The sequence below is a fragment of the Triturus cristatus genome, chromosome 12 (genome assembly GCF_964204655.1).
Source record: "Triturus cristatus chromosome 12, aTriCri1.1, whole genome shotgun sequence".
Taxonomy (NCBI): Eukaryota; Metazoa; Chordata; class Amphibia; order Caudata; family Salamandridae; genus Triturus; species Triturus cristatus.
This window is the reverse complement of record NC_140595.1, coordinates 160,588,895-160,604,085: the sequence shown is the minus strand read 5'-3', so window position 1 is coordinate 160,604,085 and position 15,191 is coordinate 160,588,895. Positions and strand designations below refer to the sequence as shown.

At 45.4% G+C, this 15,191-nt stretch overlaps 1 protein-coding gene across 1 annotated transcript in view; it reads left to right on the top strand.

The window, feature by feature from the left end:
- LOC146772974 (uncharacterized) overlaps positions 1–14,646 on the top strand; it is a 107,893-nt gene extending 93,247 nt beyond the window's left edge. The window contains exons 8-10 of the mRNA XM_085637371.1: positions 3,066–3,146; positions 3,309–5,679; positions 13,485–14,646. Coding sequence (XP_085493497.1) covers positions 3,066–3,146; positions 3,309–5,679; positions 13,485–13,531 — 2,499 coding nt within the window. The 3' untranslated portion in view covers positions 13,532–14,646. The remainder of the gene's footprint in view (positions 1–3,065; positions 3,147–3,308; positions 5,680–13,484) is intronic.
- Positions 14,647–15,191: the final 545 nt, after the last annotated feature.

Genomic DNA, 15,191 nt, shown 5'->3' with positions numbered 1-15,191 from the left:
TGTGTGAAATGTCGTGGATCTGGAGAGACTTTTTATAATTGATAAATGATGCCTTACTGTATTCTCCTTTTCATTACTTGATCATTTGAAGAGAAGTTCCTTCTCTTATATTTGTGACTTCTAAGCGGTGGGGACTCGGAAGGTTGAGCATTCTAATTCTATGCATATATGAGAACTTATATACTGGTGCAGCCTTCATTGCCTACACTGATGTCCTCATAACTCTATGTGAAAGGAAATAATCCATGCCCCCCCCAACTGTAATTTGTTTTCATGTATTTGAATAACTGTGGTCAATAATGCCCATAGTGTAAAATCAATAGTATTGCAGTATATTGATCTGCTTTATTGAGAATAGCATGGCGCCCACTCATAGGGCAGATTAACATTATAAAGGGGGCCCGAAGAGGTTTTGTTGAATTTGTACTGACATCCGTGTCACACCTGTAGGTGCCCCACCTCCTAGTCTTTGTGGTCACAGGCCCTGCACCACTGTAGATGTATTGCTGTATTCACTTCTACATCAGGGCGCCAATGACTTTGGCTAATGGTACATAAAGCTATAGATACTTACTGCAGTGGTTGAGCAGATGAGCGGCTCCTGTTTAACAGGAAAATGCGATAAAATGAAGGCGACATTTGACCTTTGATGAAAAAGTTATTCACATTGTCCTCATACATGTACGACTGTAAACGTAGTAGTGGTCGTATGGCGCTGCTATTTCACAATATTGTATAGCTGCAGCATCTAATCACCGCAAGCCTGGAAGGAGAACTTTTCAAGGCCTCCCTAACCCCCTGTGTTTTGTGGTCCTGCATCATTGTTGTTGTTTTTTAATGTATTTATATATGGGCTCGTAGAATATGCAGTATCGCAGACCATTGTTCGGTCATGCAAAATCACCTTGGGGTTGTCAGAAAAGCAGCTGAGGGTCTAGCAATAGACGTCAAAGATTTAATAACATATCGCTCTACCCTTTATTTTGTACCTTGTTTCCAAGTGCTGCCCACTATAAATGCTGTTTATAACATGCTGCACTATGTATTAACACAGAATTTGTTTCCGAGCAGCTGGGAGTGTTGTGGTTCAAGAAGGTGGACCAAATACAGCTTCCTGTCTGTGGTCAGTGTCCTTCCCCTGGCCGCAGGCTCCTGCAGATACTTTATTTTAATAAACCTTTTACATGCACTCTCTAAGAGTTCATATAACTCCAGTTCCCCCCCCCCGCCCCCTCCCACCATCTGTGCTCTTTCCTCCCACCCTCCTTCAGCTCTCCATTGTGCCGGGTGAGCCAAAAACGTTTTGTAAAAGGAGTTTCACACTTGGCAAAAATGTATCAAAGATGCCCATCACATGCCAAGGATCTGCCACTTTTATGACATGGCTAGCCAGAATGTTGTCAATACTGCTCACAACATTGTTAGGGTTATTGGTTGTGACTGTCCACTGTTATGCTAGGGGAAGCTAGAAATGGGTCTAGCATGCCCTCAGTGTGTTGGTTTGGAGAAGGGAAAGCGAGAAATGTGTCTAGCATGCCCTCAGTGTGTTGGTTTGGAGACTATTAGGAGAAGATTAATTCCTTGCCATGTCTTGTTTGCAAGTCCTGTCCCTTAACCACCCTCATTATACACAATTACAGGCACTAATATTAATTCACATCTATACGCTTACCCTCACACATGCATAATCCACATACACGCATACCCAAACAGGCTCTTTGACCTTGCCAAATGACCTTCTTAGACCCAGCAGCACTGGAGCTGTACTTCTGGCTCCACTAAAGTCCTGAAAGCAGGAACAACATGGTGGCAGGACAGGCAGCACCTGTCATTATTAATAGTTTGCACTTGTCTTGCCAATGGCCCTTTCTCCATTGTCTATCCGTAGAGCAAGGACAGATTAGGAGAGGTTTTTTTGCCTGAGTGAGGGCTAATGCTTGCCCTGCCCCATGCTCAGTAAAAACAGCAGGCCTAAGAAGGCGGCCCACAGTCGACATGCATAGCATCTATGCAAGGGAGTCAGCGTCAAAATTGATGGCCTGAGTTCTGTCCCTGAGCTTTGCGAAATGATTCCCTTGGGTAGCGGCTGGAGAGTGGTGAGGCTTCAATCGCCATGCCTAATTCACCAACCGCCACTAGTGAAAAGTCTGCTTTTTAAGCATTCCTTCGCAGCAAACTGCTCACCATATGGTGTTCTGCACTTGGTTCCAAACAGTACCAGAAGTTTGTGAAATTCTCTAAGGCTCTTTACTGCATCTTTACCTATGCAGACCTTTGTTTCCACCTCCTCTTTCGACATAATCTCATAACCAGAACCAGCTGATTTTTCTGTTTCATCTTATTGTACAAACTGTAAGACTTATGCCTTACAACTACACATATTGCAATTGCGCACTGCTGGACCTCTGAACATAGTAAGGGAACTCTACCCAAATCCCATGATGTCCCATTCTCAGCACTGTCAACCAGATGCCATTCAGTCCTTGCAAGCTGCAGAGGCATCATCCCTCAGGCACAGCCTGACACTTCCAACCAAGACTCTTAAACTTTCTATGTGCCCACACAACCACACCCCAATTATTCATGCCGCCTCTTCCCCGGTGTGCCTCTTTCTCCCTGGATGTAGCTTAACCGATCTTCCTTCTCCCACCCATAAACACTGTGAGTGACCTCTAGAGTGTTGGTAAATTTTGGTAACTGAACTAACAACTATGAGGCCAAAAATAGTTTGTAGTGGTAATCTCCTACTTGTTCTTATTACATGCACTGTAATAGGCGTATTACTGAAAATCAAACTATTGCTGTAATGAGACCAGACACTATTGACGGAACGATGAATCAACTTTGAGTATATTTTGATCCTCCTTTCCCTCAATGGCTGTAACTTTGTTGGTATAGTTGTTGTTTCATGCTGTGTTAGGTTGTCTTTTTCATTTTGAGATTGTTCTGTTGCAATGTGATGGAGAACAGTTTGCAGTGTGGTCTGTACCATAGAAAACCCTGTTTAAACAAATACATTTGACACACCTACAATAATCCCCTTTGTGCATGTGCTTACTTGTTAGGTGCAGCTGCTCCAAAGTCTACACCAAAACTTTGACATTTACAAAACATTCAACATGTCTGGATTTGCAGAGTCGATTTTGGTAAGTTTAACAAAGGTTTTAAAATTCTTGAAGGTAGCTAATAGGATTTAGGAGTTACGGATCAGATAATGTGTATTCAATTTGACTATGATCGGCCATGTAACAGCTGAAGCAACATGCATTCTAATGAATGCTTCCATCTTCTTCACTATTATTTTTCAGATGATGAAGAAGTGGAAGACAAAGTTGAACCTCTTGTTAAAAAACAATGAAGCAAAGGAAGAAATAAGCAAAGAGGTTTCCCTGATGGCTTCAAGGTTTCTCTGTGACATACAAGCCAAAAGAGAGGCATTTGTGAATATTTTTCAATCAGCGCTGTTAGAAAAGTGCAAAAAGTATAATCCTGACTGCAACAACATGTCTGGCCTGGTAGGAGAAGTCATCTTTGGCACACTGCTGGTTTTATCAGCCGCCCTGCTTGCAAAATCATTTGTCACGGAGCAGCAAGAGGCTAAAGATGAGAAAAGTGGCGATGCTGCCAAGAACGGCACTCGTAAAGAAACGAAAAGAGAAGATACTGGCATGAAGGGTGAGAATGACACTGGTATAAAAACGAAAAGTGAAGATACTGGCAAGAGGGGTGAGAATGACACTGGTATAAAAACGAAAAGTGACGATACTGGCAAGAAGGGTGAGAACGACAATGGTATAAAAACAAAAAGTGAAGATACTGGCAAGAGGGGTGAGAACGAAACCGGTATAAAAACGAAAAGTGAAGATACTGGCAAGAGGGGTGAGAATGACACTGGTATAAAAACGAAAATTGAAGATACTGGCAAGAGGGGTGAGAATGAAACTGGTATAAAAACGAAAAGTGAAGATACGGGCAAGAGGGGTGAAAACGACAATGGTATAAAAACGAAAAGCGAAGATACTGGCAAGAGGGGTGAGAACGACAATGGTATAAAAACAAAAAGTGAAGATACTGGCAAGAGGGGTGAGAACGACACTGGTATAAATACAAAAAGTGAAGATTCTGGCAAGAGGGGAGAGAACGAAAATGGTATAAAAACAAAAAGTGAAGATACTGGCAAGATGGGTGAGAACGACACTGATATAAAAACAAAAAGTGAAGATACTGGCAAGAGGGGTGAGAACGACACCGGTATAAAAACAAAAAATGAAGACACTGGCAAGAGGGGTGAGAACGACACTGGTATAAAAATGAAAAGTGAAGATACTGGCAAGAGAGGTGAGAACGACACTGGTATAAAAATGAAAAGTGAAGATACTGGCAATAGGGGTGAAAACGACAATGGTATAAAAACGAAAAGTGAAGATACTGGCAAGAGGGGAGAGAACGAAAATGGTATAAAAACAAAAAGTGAAGATACTGGCAAGATGTGTGAGAACGACACTGATATAAAAACAAAAAGTGAAGATACTGGCAAGAGGGGTGAGAACGACACCGGTATGAAAACAAAAAATGAAGACACTGGCAAGAGGGGTGAGAACGACACTGGTATAAAAATGAAAAGTGAAGATACTGGCAAGAGGGGTGAGAACGACACTGGTATAAAAATGAAAAGTGAAGATACTGGCAATAGGGGTGAAAACGACAATGGTATAAAAACGAAAAGTGAAGATACTGGCAAGAGGGGTGAGAACGACAATGGTATAAAAACGAAAAGTGAAGATACTGGCAAGAGGGGTGAGAACGACACTGGTATAAAAACGAAAAGTGAAGATACTGGCAAGAGGGGTGAGAATGAAACTGGTATAAAAACGAAAAGTGAAGATACGGGCAAGAGGGGTGAAAACGACAATGGTATAAAAACGAAAAGCGAAGATACTGGCAAGAGGGGTGAGAACGACAATGGTATAAAAACAAAATGTGAAGATACTGGCAAGAGGGGTGAGAACGACACTGATATAAATACAAAAAGTGAAGATTCTGGCAAGAGGGGAGAGAATGAAAATGGTATAAAAACGAAAAGTGAAGATACTGGCAAGATGGGTGAGAACGACACTGATATAAAAACAAAAAGTGAAGATACTGACAAGAGGGGTGAGAACGACACCGGTATAAAAACAAAAAATGAAGACACTGGCAAGAGGGGTGAGAACGACACTGGTATAAATACGAAAAGTGAAGATACGGGCAAGAGGGGTGAGAACGACACTGGTATAAATACGAAAAGTGAAGATACTGGCAAAAGGTGTGAGAACGACACTGGTATAGAAAGAAAAAGTGAAGATACTGGCAAGAGGGGTGAGAACGACACTGGTATAGAAACGAAAAGTGAAGATACTGGCAAGAGGGTTGAGAACAACACCGGTATAAAAACAAAAAGTGAAGATACTGGCAAGTGGGGTGAGAACAACACCGGTATAAAAACGAAAAGTGAAGATACTGGCAAGAGGGGTGGTAACGACACCGGTAAAGAAACAAAAAGTGAAGATGTGAGCAAGAGGGGCGAGAACGACACTAGTATAGAAAGAATAGATGTAAATAATGGCAAGAGGAGTGGGAACGACACTGGTAAAGAAACGAAAAGTGAAGATACGGGCAAGAAGGGGGAGCATGACACAGGTATAGAAACAAAAGATGTAAATACTGGCAAGAGGGGTGGGAATGACACTGGTAAAGAAACACAAGTCGGTGATACTGAAAATGTCTGTGGGGATGATGAAGTAAATAGTTTTACTATTTATAAAAAAGGAAATCATGAGGGTGTTAGTAAAAATTATGAAAAAAGCCATAAAAAAGCAAATCGCGAGGAGACCAGCCAGGAGAACATGGGAAGGATTGGTCCTGAAAGCATTGATAAAGAACGTATACATGGAGCTATATGTAAGGTTGGTGGGGTTGGGTACGATGACATAGATCAGCTAATAGATGAAGGAGGATTTCCTCAGGACACCATTCTTACAGCAAGAAAAGATAGAGCTGTTGTTGAGGATGTAGGAGAACATAGTGATCACGACATGCCTGGATGTAGTAGAGATAGCAACTTTGAGCTAGGGAATAGTAACACAAAAAATCTCTTCTCAACATCTTTGGAATCAACTCAGGGCAATGGGCATCTTGTTGTTGCACTTCTTGTGATACTGATTGCTGTCATCTTCTGGTGCATGAGTCTCAAAAAGGACTGATGAATCAGGCAAACTGGGTAGAATATATTTGAAATAATGCACACATATTTAGCATATATAGTTTAGCATGTTATGCATGCTTTTTCAAACACTTTATCTACACCCTTTTGTAATTTGTATACAATGATATCCTCGATGACTGCACTGTTTGGTTAAGCACTAGGTCTTGTAGGTTCTCATTACCTGGTAAACAAGTGCCTTGTGCATTCTAGACTTCAGACCTACCATAAATGATTCAGCCTATTTGCTGACTTACTTTAATGTATGGTACTCTGTCTCTAAGTGCCCATACCACTCATGATGTACAGTCTCCTGCCTTTCATGTTCAGTGCACAACTTATTTTCTCTCTCAGTTTCTCCGAGCTTAGTTTGCCCATTATTTTGTTGTATGTCACTACATGGAATGAGAACATATGGACTTGTAACCATATTAAATGCAAAATATCATCTACCACTATATTGTTAAGGGACATCTACAGGTATATGTAAATTTACTATTACAAGCTCCACATCTATGTGTCTTAAAGATACATATTGTAAAGCTACATAGATTTTAATTTAGGAATAGTATATCTGCATTTTCTTTACTTACCATGACGATATGCTGGTAGTCGATATTCTACATTTGATACTGATCCAGGTCGATATGCACTCGGTATTGTGGTAGAACACCCCCTGTATTCCTTCAAAATTCCGAAGTAGGGACATTAGTTGAGTGAGAGCATCATTGATTGGTTCTGGGGTGTTGGCTTCATGGTTGGGACTTCTTGAGATGGAGTAGAAAGCAGACTGCTGATATACTCAGGTTAAATTACTGACGCCACTGTAGCTAGGCTGACTAGGTGGCCTAATATTTGTGTGACAGTCCATCTGTTGTATTTAAATTGACACAGCTAACAGGAAAACTTTTAGGAATCAATTACATGGTTGCTAGTGAAAGCATTAAAGGATAGACCACTCTTATCCAAGGACCACTCTGAAGAATAAGGCTGTTCAGCTTAATTTGTACTCAGGCCTGACCAAGTCTTTCGCAGAAAGCCATTTGGTGATTAACAAATCGCTAACAAAAATCTCAGGAGAGAAGCATTGGTCTTCACAAATAAACTAGGCTATCTAGATTCTGAAAGGAAGAAGGTGCGTTCAGTGAAAGATTGAGATTTGAGGCAGAGATTTACAGAATAACACAATTCAGACTGCACCTGGAAGGAGGGTTTGCAGGGAGAACTGAAAGCACAGAGACTTGACCCTGTCACTAGGCAGGTCGCTCCCCTCACCGCCACGCAGCCCCCTGTGTGTCTGTGACCCTGCTGCTCCTGCACCCGTGTCAGCTGCCTGCTGCTGCCCGGTCACCCCCGCTGGCTGACTGCTCCTCTGTGGTTCCTGCCTCTCTGCTGTACTCCTAACCCTTCTCTTCTGTACCCCCTTTTCTTGCTCTCAGCTCCCAGCCTTGTTCCCCTTGTGCCCCCTCTCTCCCCTTCTCTTCTGTATCCCCCCTCCCCCCGTGTCCCTCACCGGTTTCTCCCGCCGTTTTTCCTGTCTTTTCCCGCCGCTGACCACTGCTGCCCCGCCCCCTCCACTCCCATTGGCCTCCCCGCTCCCACCTCCCAGCTACTCCTCCCTCCCTCTCCCCCTTATATGGAGGCCGCGCAGCGGACGCGCGCAGCGGACGCGCGCGCGCAGCGGGTGCGCCTAAGGCAAGCCCGTCTGCGCCCGTCTGCGCCTGGACCGCACCCAGCGCCAGACCCCCTGGCCCTCACCGACACCAGCGCACCCGACTCACCTACGACACCACAACCCTCCACGCACTCAACGCCGGCAGAAACACCGCCTGCTACCGAGCCACCCCGAGACGCACCCACGGACCCTTCACCTGCCAAACCTGCCGCTTCACCTGCCTCCGAACCCGCACCGCACCAGCCAAACCGAGCCCCAGCAACAACCATCTGATGTGCATCCTGCTCAACACCCGCTCCGTCCACAGGCATGCCGTCGAACTCTGGAACCTCCTCGACTCGACAGCACCAGACATCGCCTTCCTGACGGAAACCTGGATGAACGCCTCCTCAGCACCCGACGTCGCCATCGCCATCCCAGACGGCTACAAGATCACCAGGAGGGACCGCATCAACCAGACGGGAGGTGGCATCGCCATCATCCACAAGAACACCATCCGCATCACGACCAACTCGGATGACCCCTTCACCTCCGCCGAACACCTTCACTTCCAGATACACATCGACCCCAAGACCACGCTCAGAGGCACCCTCATCTACAGACCACCGGGACCACGCACACGATTCATCGAAGACATCACAGACTTCGTCAGCCCGCACGCCATCAACTCCACCGACTACATCCTCCTGGGGGACCTCAACTTCCACCTGGAGAACAGCAAGGACCACAACACCGCCACCCTGCTGGACAACCTTGCCAACCTCGGACTCAAGCAACTGGTTACCACCCCCACCCACTACGCCGGCCACACGCTCGACCCAATCGTCTCATCCAGCAAGTACGTCGCCTTCAGCCACTACACCAAACTCCAGTGGACCGACCACAGCTGCGTCCACTTCAGCTTCAGAAGGACAACGACCCACCACCGCACACAACAGGCCCCTCGCAGGAGCTGGAACCAGATCACCGACGACCAGCTCACCGCCTCCCTCAGCCAGAACCCCCCCGCCAGCTCAACGGACCCCAACGAAGCCGCCAACAACCTCACACAGTGGATCACCAACTGCGCTGACGTCCTCGCACCACTGAATAACTCTCCCAGCAGACACGGTAGCAAGAAAGCATCTTGGTTCACCGACGAACTCATCACCTCCAAGAAGAACTGCCGCTCCCTGGAGGCTACCTGGTGCACCAACCAGACCACAGACAACATGATTGCCCTCAAGCACGCCACCCGCAAACACCACCAACTAATCCGCGCCACGAAGAAGACAGCCTTCAAGGAACGTCTGGACAACAACACCCACAACAGCAAGGAACTCTTCAACATCGTCAAAGAGCTCTCCAACCCCGATGCCGGAAACAACGACCTCACTCCCTCGCAAGACCTCTGCAACTCACTCGCCGCCTTCTTCCACGACAAGATCACCGACATACACAGCAGCTTCGGCCCTCCAACCACGAACCCCACCACCGAACCAACGCTCCCCACCTCCACCCTCCGCACCTGGACCCCGGTCAGCACCGAAGACACAACCCAGACGATGAACACTATCCACTCCGGATCCCCTACGGACCCCTGCCCACACCACATTTTCAACAAGGCCAACGGCATCATCGCACCCCACCTTCGCGACATCATCAACGCCTCCTTCGACACCACCACCTACCCGGAGTGCTGGAAACACGCCGAGATCAGCGCCCTGCTGAAGAAACCATCAGCAGACCCCACCGACCTCAAGAACTTCCGCCCCATCTTGCTCCTCCCGTTCCCTGCCAAAGTCATCGAGAAGACCGTCAACAAACAGCTAGCCGACTTCCTCGAGACGAATGGATCTCTCGACCACTCGCAGTCCGGCTTCCGAGCCAACCACAGCATGGAGACCGCCCTCATCGCGGCCACAGACGACATCAGAGCCCTACTGGACAACGGGGAAACAGCGGCCCTCATCCTCTTGGACCTCTCCGCAGCATTTGACACTGTCTGCCACCGCACCCTAGTGCAACGCCTGAACAACACTGGAATCCAGGAGAAGGCCCTGAAGTGGATCATCTCATTCCTCGCCGGAAGAACCCAAAGAGTCCGCCTCCCCCCGTTCCAGTCAGCGGCCACCGAGGTTATCTGCGGCGTTCCACAGGGATCATCGCTCAGCCCCACCCTCTTCAACGTTTACATGCGCCCCCTCGCAACGCCAACACAACCTCAAGATCATCACCTACGCCGACGACACCCAACTGATCCTCTCCCTCACCAACGACCCGGCCAGAGCCAGCCTACACGAAGGGATGAAAGACGTCGCCGAATGGATGAAGAACAGCCGCCTGAAACTGAACTCTGACAAGACGGAGGTCCTCATCCTGAGATCATCACCCTCAGCCTGGGACGACTCCTGGTGGCCCCCTGCCCTGGGCCCCACCCCCAAGCCAACGGACCACGCACGCCACATGGGCTTCATCCTGGACTCCTCCCTGTTGATGACCAGACAAGTCAACGCCGTCTCATCTTCATGCTTCAACACCCTGCGCATGCTTCGAAAGATCTTCCGGTGGATCCCCACCGAGACTAGGAAGACGTCACCCAGGCACTCGTCACCAGCCGGCTGGACTACGGAAACACCCTCTACACCGGCACCACCGCCAAACTCCAGAGGAAACTCCAACGAATCCAGAACGCCTCAGCACGACTCGTCCTGGACATCCCCCTGCACAGCTACATCTCCGGACACCTGAGAGACCTGCACTGGCTCCCTGTCAGCAAGAGGATCACGTTGAGACTCCTCACCCACGCACACAAGGCCCTCCACGACCTGGGCCCCAAGCTCATCAACACCCGCCTGACCTTCCACACGCCCACCCGCCAGCTCCGCTCCGCCAGCCTCGCCCTCGCCGCCGTTCCACGCATCCGCAGAACCACCGCCGGAGGAAGAGCCTTCTCCTACCTGGCAGCCAAGACATGGAACTCCCTCCCCATCCACCTCCGGACAACCCAGGACCACCTCGCCTTCAGGAAGCAACTCAAGGCCTGGCTGTTCGAGCAGTAACGTTCCCTCCCCCCCCCCCCCCCCCCCCAGCGCCTTGAGACCCTACGGGTAAGTAGTGCGCTATACAAATACCATGATTGATTGATTGTAGGGGGTTTGAGGAAAGGATGAAGATGGGTGAACAGAATTGCAAAGAAAAGGCAAGTGCTACGAATTGTAAATAATAACACAGCACGTTAATGCTCCTGGTGTAAAGGTAATGTAAGGGTACACGTGTGTGTGTCTCCTCACCATATGTCAGTGTCTGTCCTGCAAGTGACAAATTAGAATTCAGAAAGGGGCAACTGAGCCTTTCATCCTTCTGTCTTGCCTTCGTCACAGAGCTTTATATAACCCCTTCCCCTAGCACTGATTCGATCCAAATTCCTGTACTAAATACTGACCAGAATCGAATCCTAGAAATACAACAACCAATTATGCCTTAACGTCTTGATAATGGTATTCCACATCAAAGGCAGCCCTTGTTAATGAAGATAATTTCATATACCAGAAATCGAATGCCCTGGGAGTCAGCGTATATCCAAACCTTTTTTCAGTCACATTACCTACATAATATCTTCTGGTAACTTCATCCTCAGATTTTTCTGCATCAGGCACTACTGTCCCCTCGAATCTGACCTTCATAACCAACATTAATGTCTCTCAAATTGGAATACACAACGTCTTACTTGAAAGTGCCTAGAGCTCTCTAGTCAATTTCTACTTTCAATTGTGGAGAATAAATAAGCTTATACGGGCACCTTTGCACGTTCACCATGTGAAGGGATGTTACCAGTTCTAGCATTTGACCCTTATTCCCAATTTCATCCATAAGGCAGTCTTTCTGATTCCCTGATAATTCCCTCTCCATCACATTCAGTACAGCATTCCTCATCAATTTCCCACCATACAACCCAGCTTGCTTTGGTGGCTTAACATTGAGACTGCACTCAGTCTGTTTTTGAGAGATTGTCTAGACCTCTTTGCATTGAAGACCAAGCTTTGGCAAAGCCACTTGGTCTGGCATTGGCTGCCAGCCTTTTGGGTTTGCCAATGCTTGTTTAGTTTTTCACGATTTTTGCAAAACTTTGTATTTGGTGAAACTGCAGGGCCTTCAAACAAAGTAAAAAACAACTGGCTAAAAGCAAAAATATTTTTTTGTCTCAAAAGGCAAAGCAAACTTTACCATAATAGACTCTGGCACTGAAGGGCCTCTTGTGAAAGGCAGAATGCTGTTGCTCACAGTGAAGGGGTTGAAATGGCCTGGCCCAGTGCCCCAAGCTGTATGTTCTGTATGGCTCAATATCAATTAATCAATAATACTTTATTTCGACTTTTAAAAGCCATAAAAGCCATACAGCAAGAAGATATTAAAATTATTTACCAAAAAAACAATTCATATTTATACAATTCCTTCCAGGGCACAAATGCAATACATATTAACAAACAACAGCTGTATGGAATTATGACACAATTATTATACAGAGCTTAAAATACAACAGCAAGGCAACAACGCAACCCCTAGAGTCAGTTTCAAATCCATGGGCACTTTGTATGGGCTGATGCGGGTACCTTTCATTGAAAGATAGCATAAGTTATTAATAGCAGCTGAGAAAGCAAAATACACACTTATAGAAGACAACTTTAAACACATATTTTAAATCAGAACACAGCCGCTAAGATCGTTCTTTACAATTCGTTGGTCACTTCATGTGATCTAATTCTCCATGCATGCCCCCCAAAGATGCCTCGAGACTGCGAGCACGACCTGTTCCCTTATGTCGCTACTGAACAATCTAAGCGCATCCCAATAATGGGCTGGGCCCGTGAGTTTGCAGACTGCGACTAACACTTTCTTTGGACAAAAGATCAGAAAGTTTTCCTCAGTCTCAGGAAGAAGCGGGCAGATGGGGCACTGGGACACTGATGATCTTGTGTTGCCCCATTTGCCTGAGACCGACCCTGACGGGAGACAACCAATCCTGAATTTCAGGTAGAAGGTTTGAGTTTGCCGAGGTCTGATTCTACCCATGTATGGCTCAAAATAAGAAGCACATTTATTCAGGAGGAACTTTTCAAAAAAGGTCTACATTTTATGGTCATTCCAAGTCTCTCACAACATGGAATCCCTGAGAGTTCTTTTCAGTTTTGTGACAGTTGCTCTATTTATTGTATTTGGGTAGAGCCATAGTTCCTTCATTTTAATATGTTGTTTAAGTTGTTTTACCTTCTTGAACCAAGGGGCCCACACACTTTTATCAATTATGATTAACTCTGCAAGAGCACAATATCAGAGCAATGAATTAAGAGGGCTGTATGAAAGCTTCTAAACAACTGTATTATTCAGATAATATATATGATTTTAGTAAAATTAAAAGGTTTAGGATAAAGCCAGTTCGAGAAATTTGAAAACCTGTTTATGCAAAAAGCATTTTCATGAAAAGCATTTGGTTGAAATGTCATCCTTTAGTTTTGAAAATGTTATAATCTTTAAATTCTGTTATATGTTTTCTTAATGTTATGTTATCTTGTTTGCATTTGTATTGAGGTTCTGCCAAGAGCGACGATGCAATGGCTAACAAGCAATCAGCTTAAACTAAACGCAAAAAAAACAGAATTCCTCCTAATCTCACCCGCCAAATCTCCGCCCATTATAAAGGAATGGACCAATTTGATCACCGCACTCAACGGCACCCCGATCACTGTAGATTCAACCAAATCTCAAGGAATAACGCTAGACCAAAGCCTAAACATGCAGTCACACATTAACACACTGGTGAGAAATGCAAGATTTCACCTGAGTTACTTTAAGAAATTGAAACCGTTCATCGAAACGGCGGACCTCAAAATGGCAGTTCAAGCATTAGTAATCTCGAGGATTGAATACGGATGCACAACACTTTCTGGGCTCCCCAAAATTGCAACAGCACCCCTTAAAGCCTGCCTCAACGCAGCAACAAGGCTCATAACAGATTCAAAAAAATGTGACCACGTCTCTCCTCACCTGAAAGCACTGAACTGGCTACTTTATGAGGCCAGAATTCAGCTCAAACTGGCGTGCATAACGCACAAAGCTCTACACTTCAAGTCACCAAGATACCTAGCACAGAAACTGGTGATGTCTGGGGGAATCAGACAATCAAGGAGCACCAGAGACCTAGTGCTGAAACCATCGATTTTCCGCAAAAAAATAAACTTACAACAGAGCGTTCTCAGGTGCCGCACCGAGAATATGGAATTCGCTACCCCCAGATATCAAAAGGCTACCCAACCATGCAAGATTCAAGAAAGAAACAAAGATCTTCGTAATGAGTAAATTCCTACCGTAAACATTACAGAGCATCCACACATGGCTCGCCCACATACTCTCGCTCAAGGACACAAGAGTTTTTAGAGTTAATGTCGTTTGTCCATTACAGGGCTCTTGCTTCCCTTCGGGACATGGTCCCTCTATTATTACAGCATGCAAACGTTCTATAACAGATATCAAAAGAAATAGAGATGTCAACATTAAACTGGATTGGAATATATTTAATGCTATACAGAACTTTGTACTGGATAATTTACCTTGTCATGATGTGTGAAGCGCTCTGATGCCCTACGGGGTCAAGTTCGCGCTATACAAAACACTGAATAAATAAATAAATAAATAAAATAAAATAATATTCCTTACAAATTCTGAAATATGAAATAAACAAAAGTAAACATTTTTCTTACTGTCTGAGCTACTTTAAAGAGTACTGTGGGTAATGTGTTATCCTTAGAAAGGAATATAAATATTCGGAGCAGGTTTTGAAAACCGCATTTATATTTGAATGTGACAACATTTCATAAAAATGTTGGTATAACCATAACATGGCTAGCTTAAAAGTTATTGAACTAGAGGAAGAATGTCTACTAGTTATCACTCTCTGGTACCAGAAATGCCCAGTAACTGCACACACTCATGCAAAAATGCCATCCGCAGTTCAACTATTTGCTAGATGAATTAGAAACATAAGTCCCCCGTACAAAGAATATTGGGTGTGTTTCGTTGGACAAGAAATAAAAATTGTTCACTACATACGTTTTTTTGCATCACTTGAGAAAAACCTTACATGATGAATAGCATAATAAAATATCTCAATTTGAGCCTGAATTGATCTTCCAATAAAATTGGTGGGTCTCTGCAGTGTAATGTTTGCAATTTGCTTACAGGTTAGACGTAGTTAACTGGAGAAGTAGGCAAAACGTTTGAATTCACTGGTAACACATC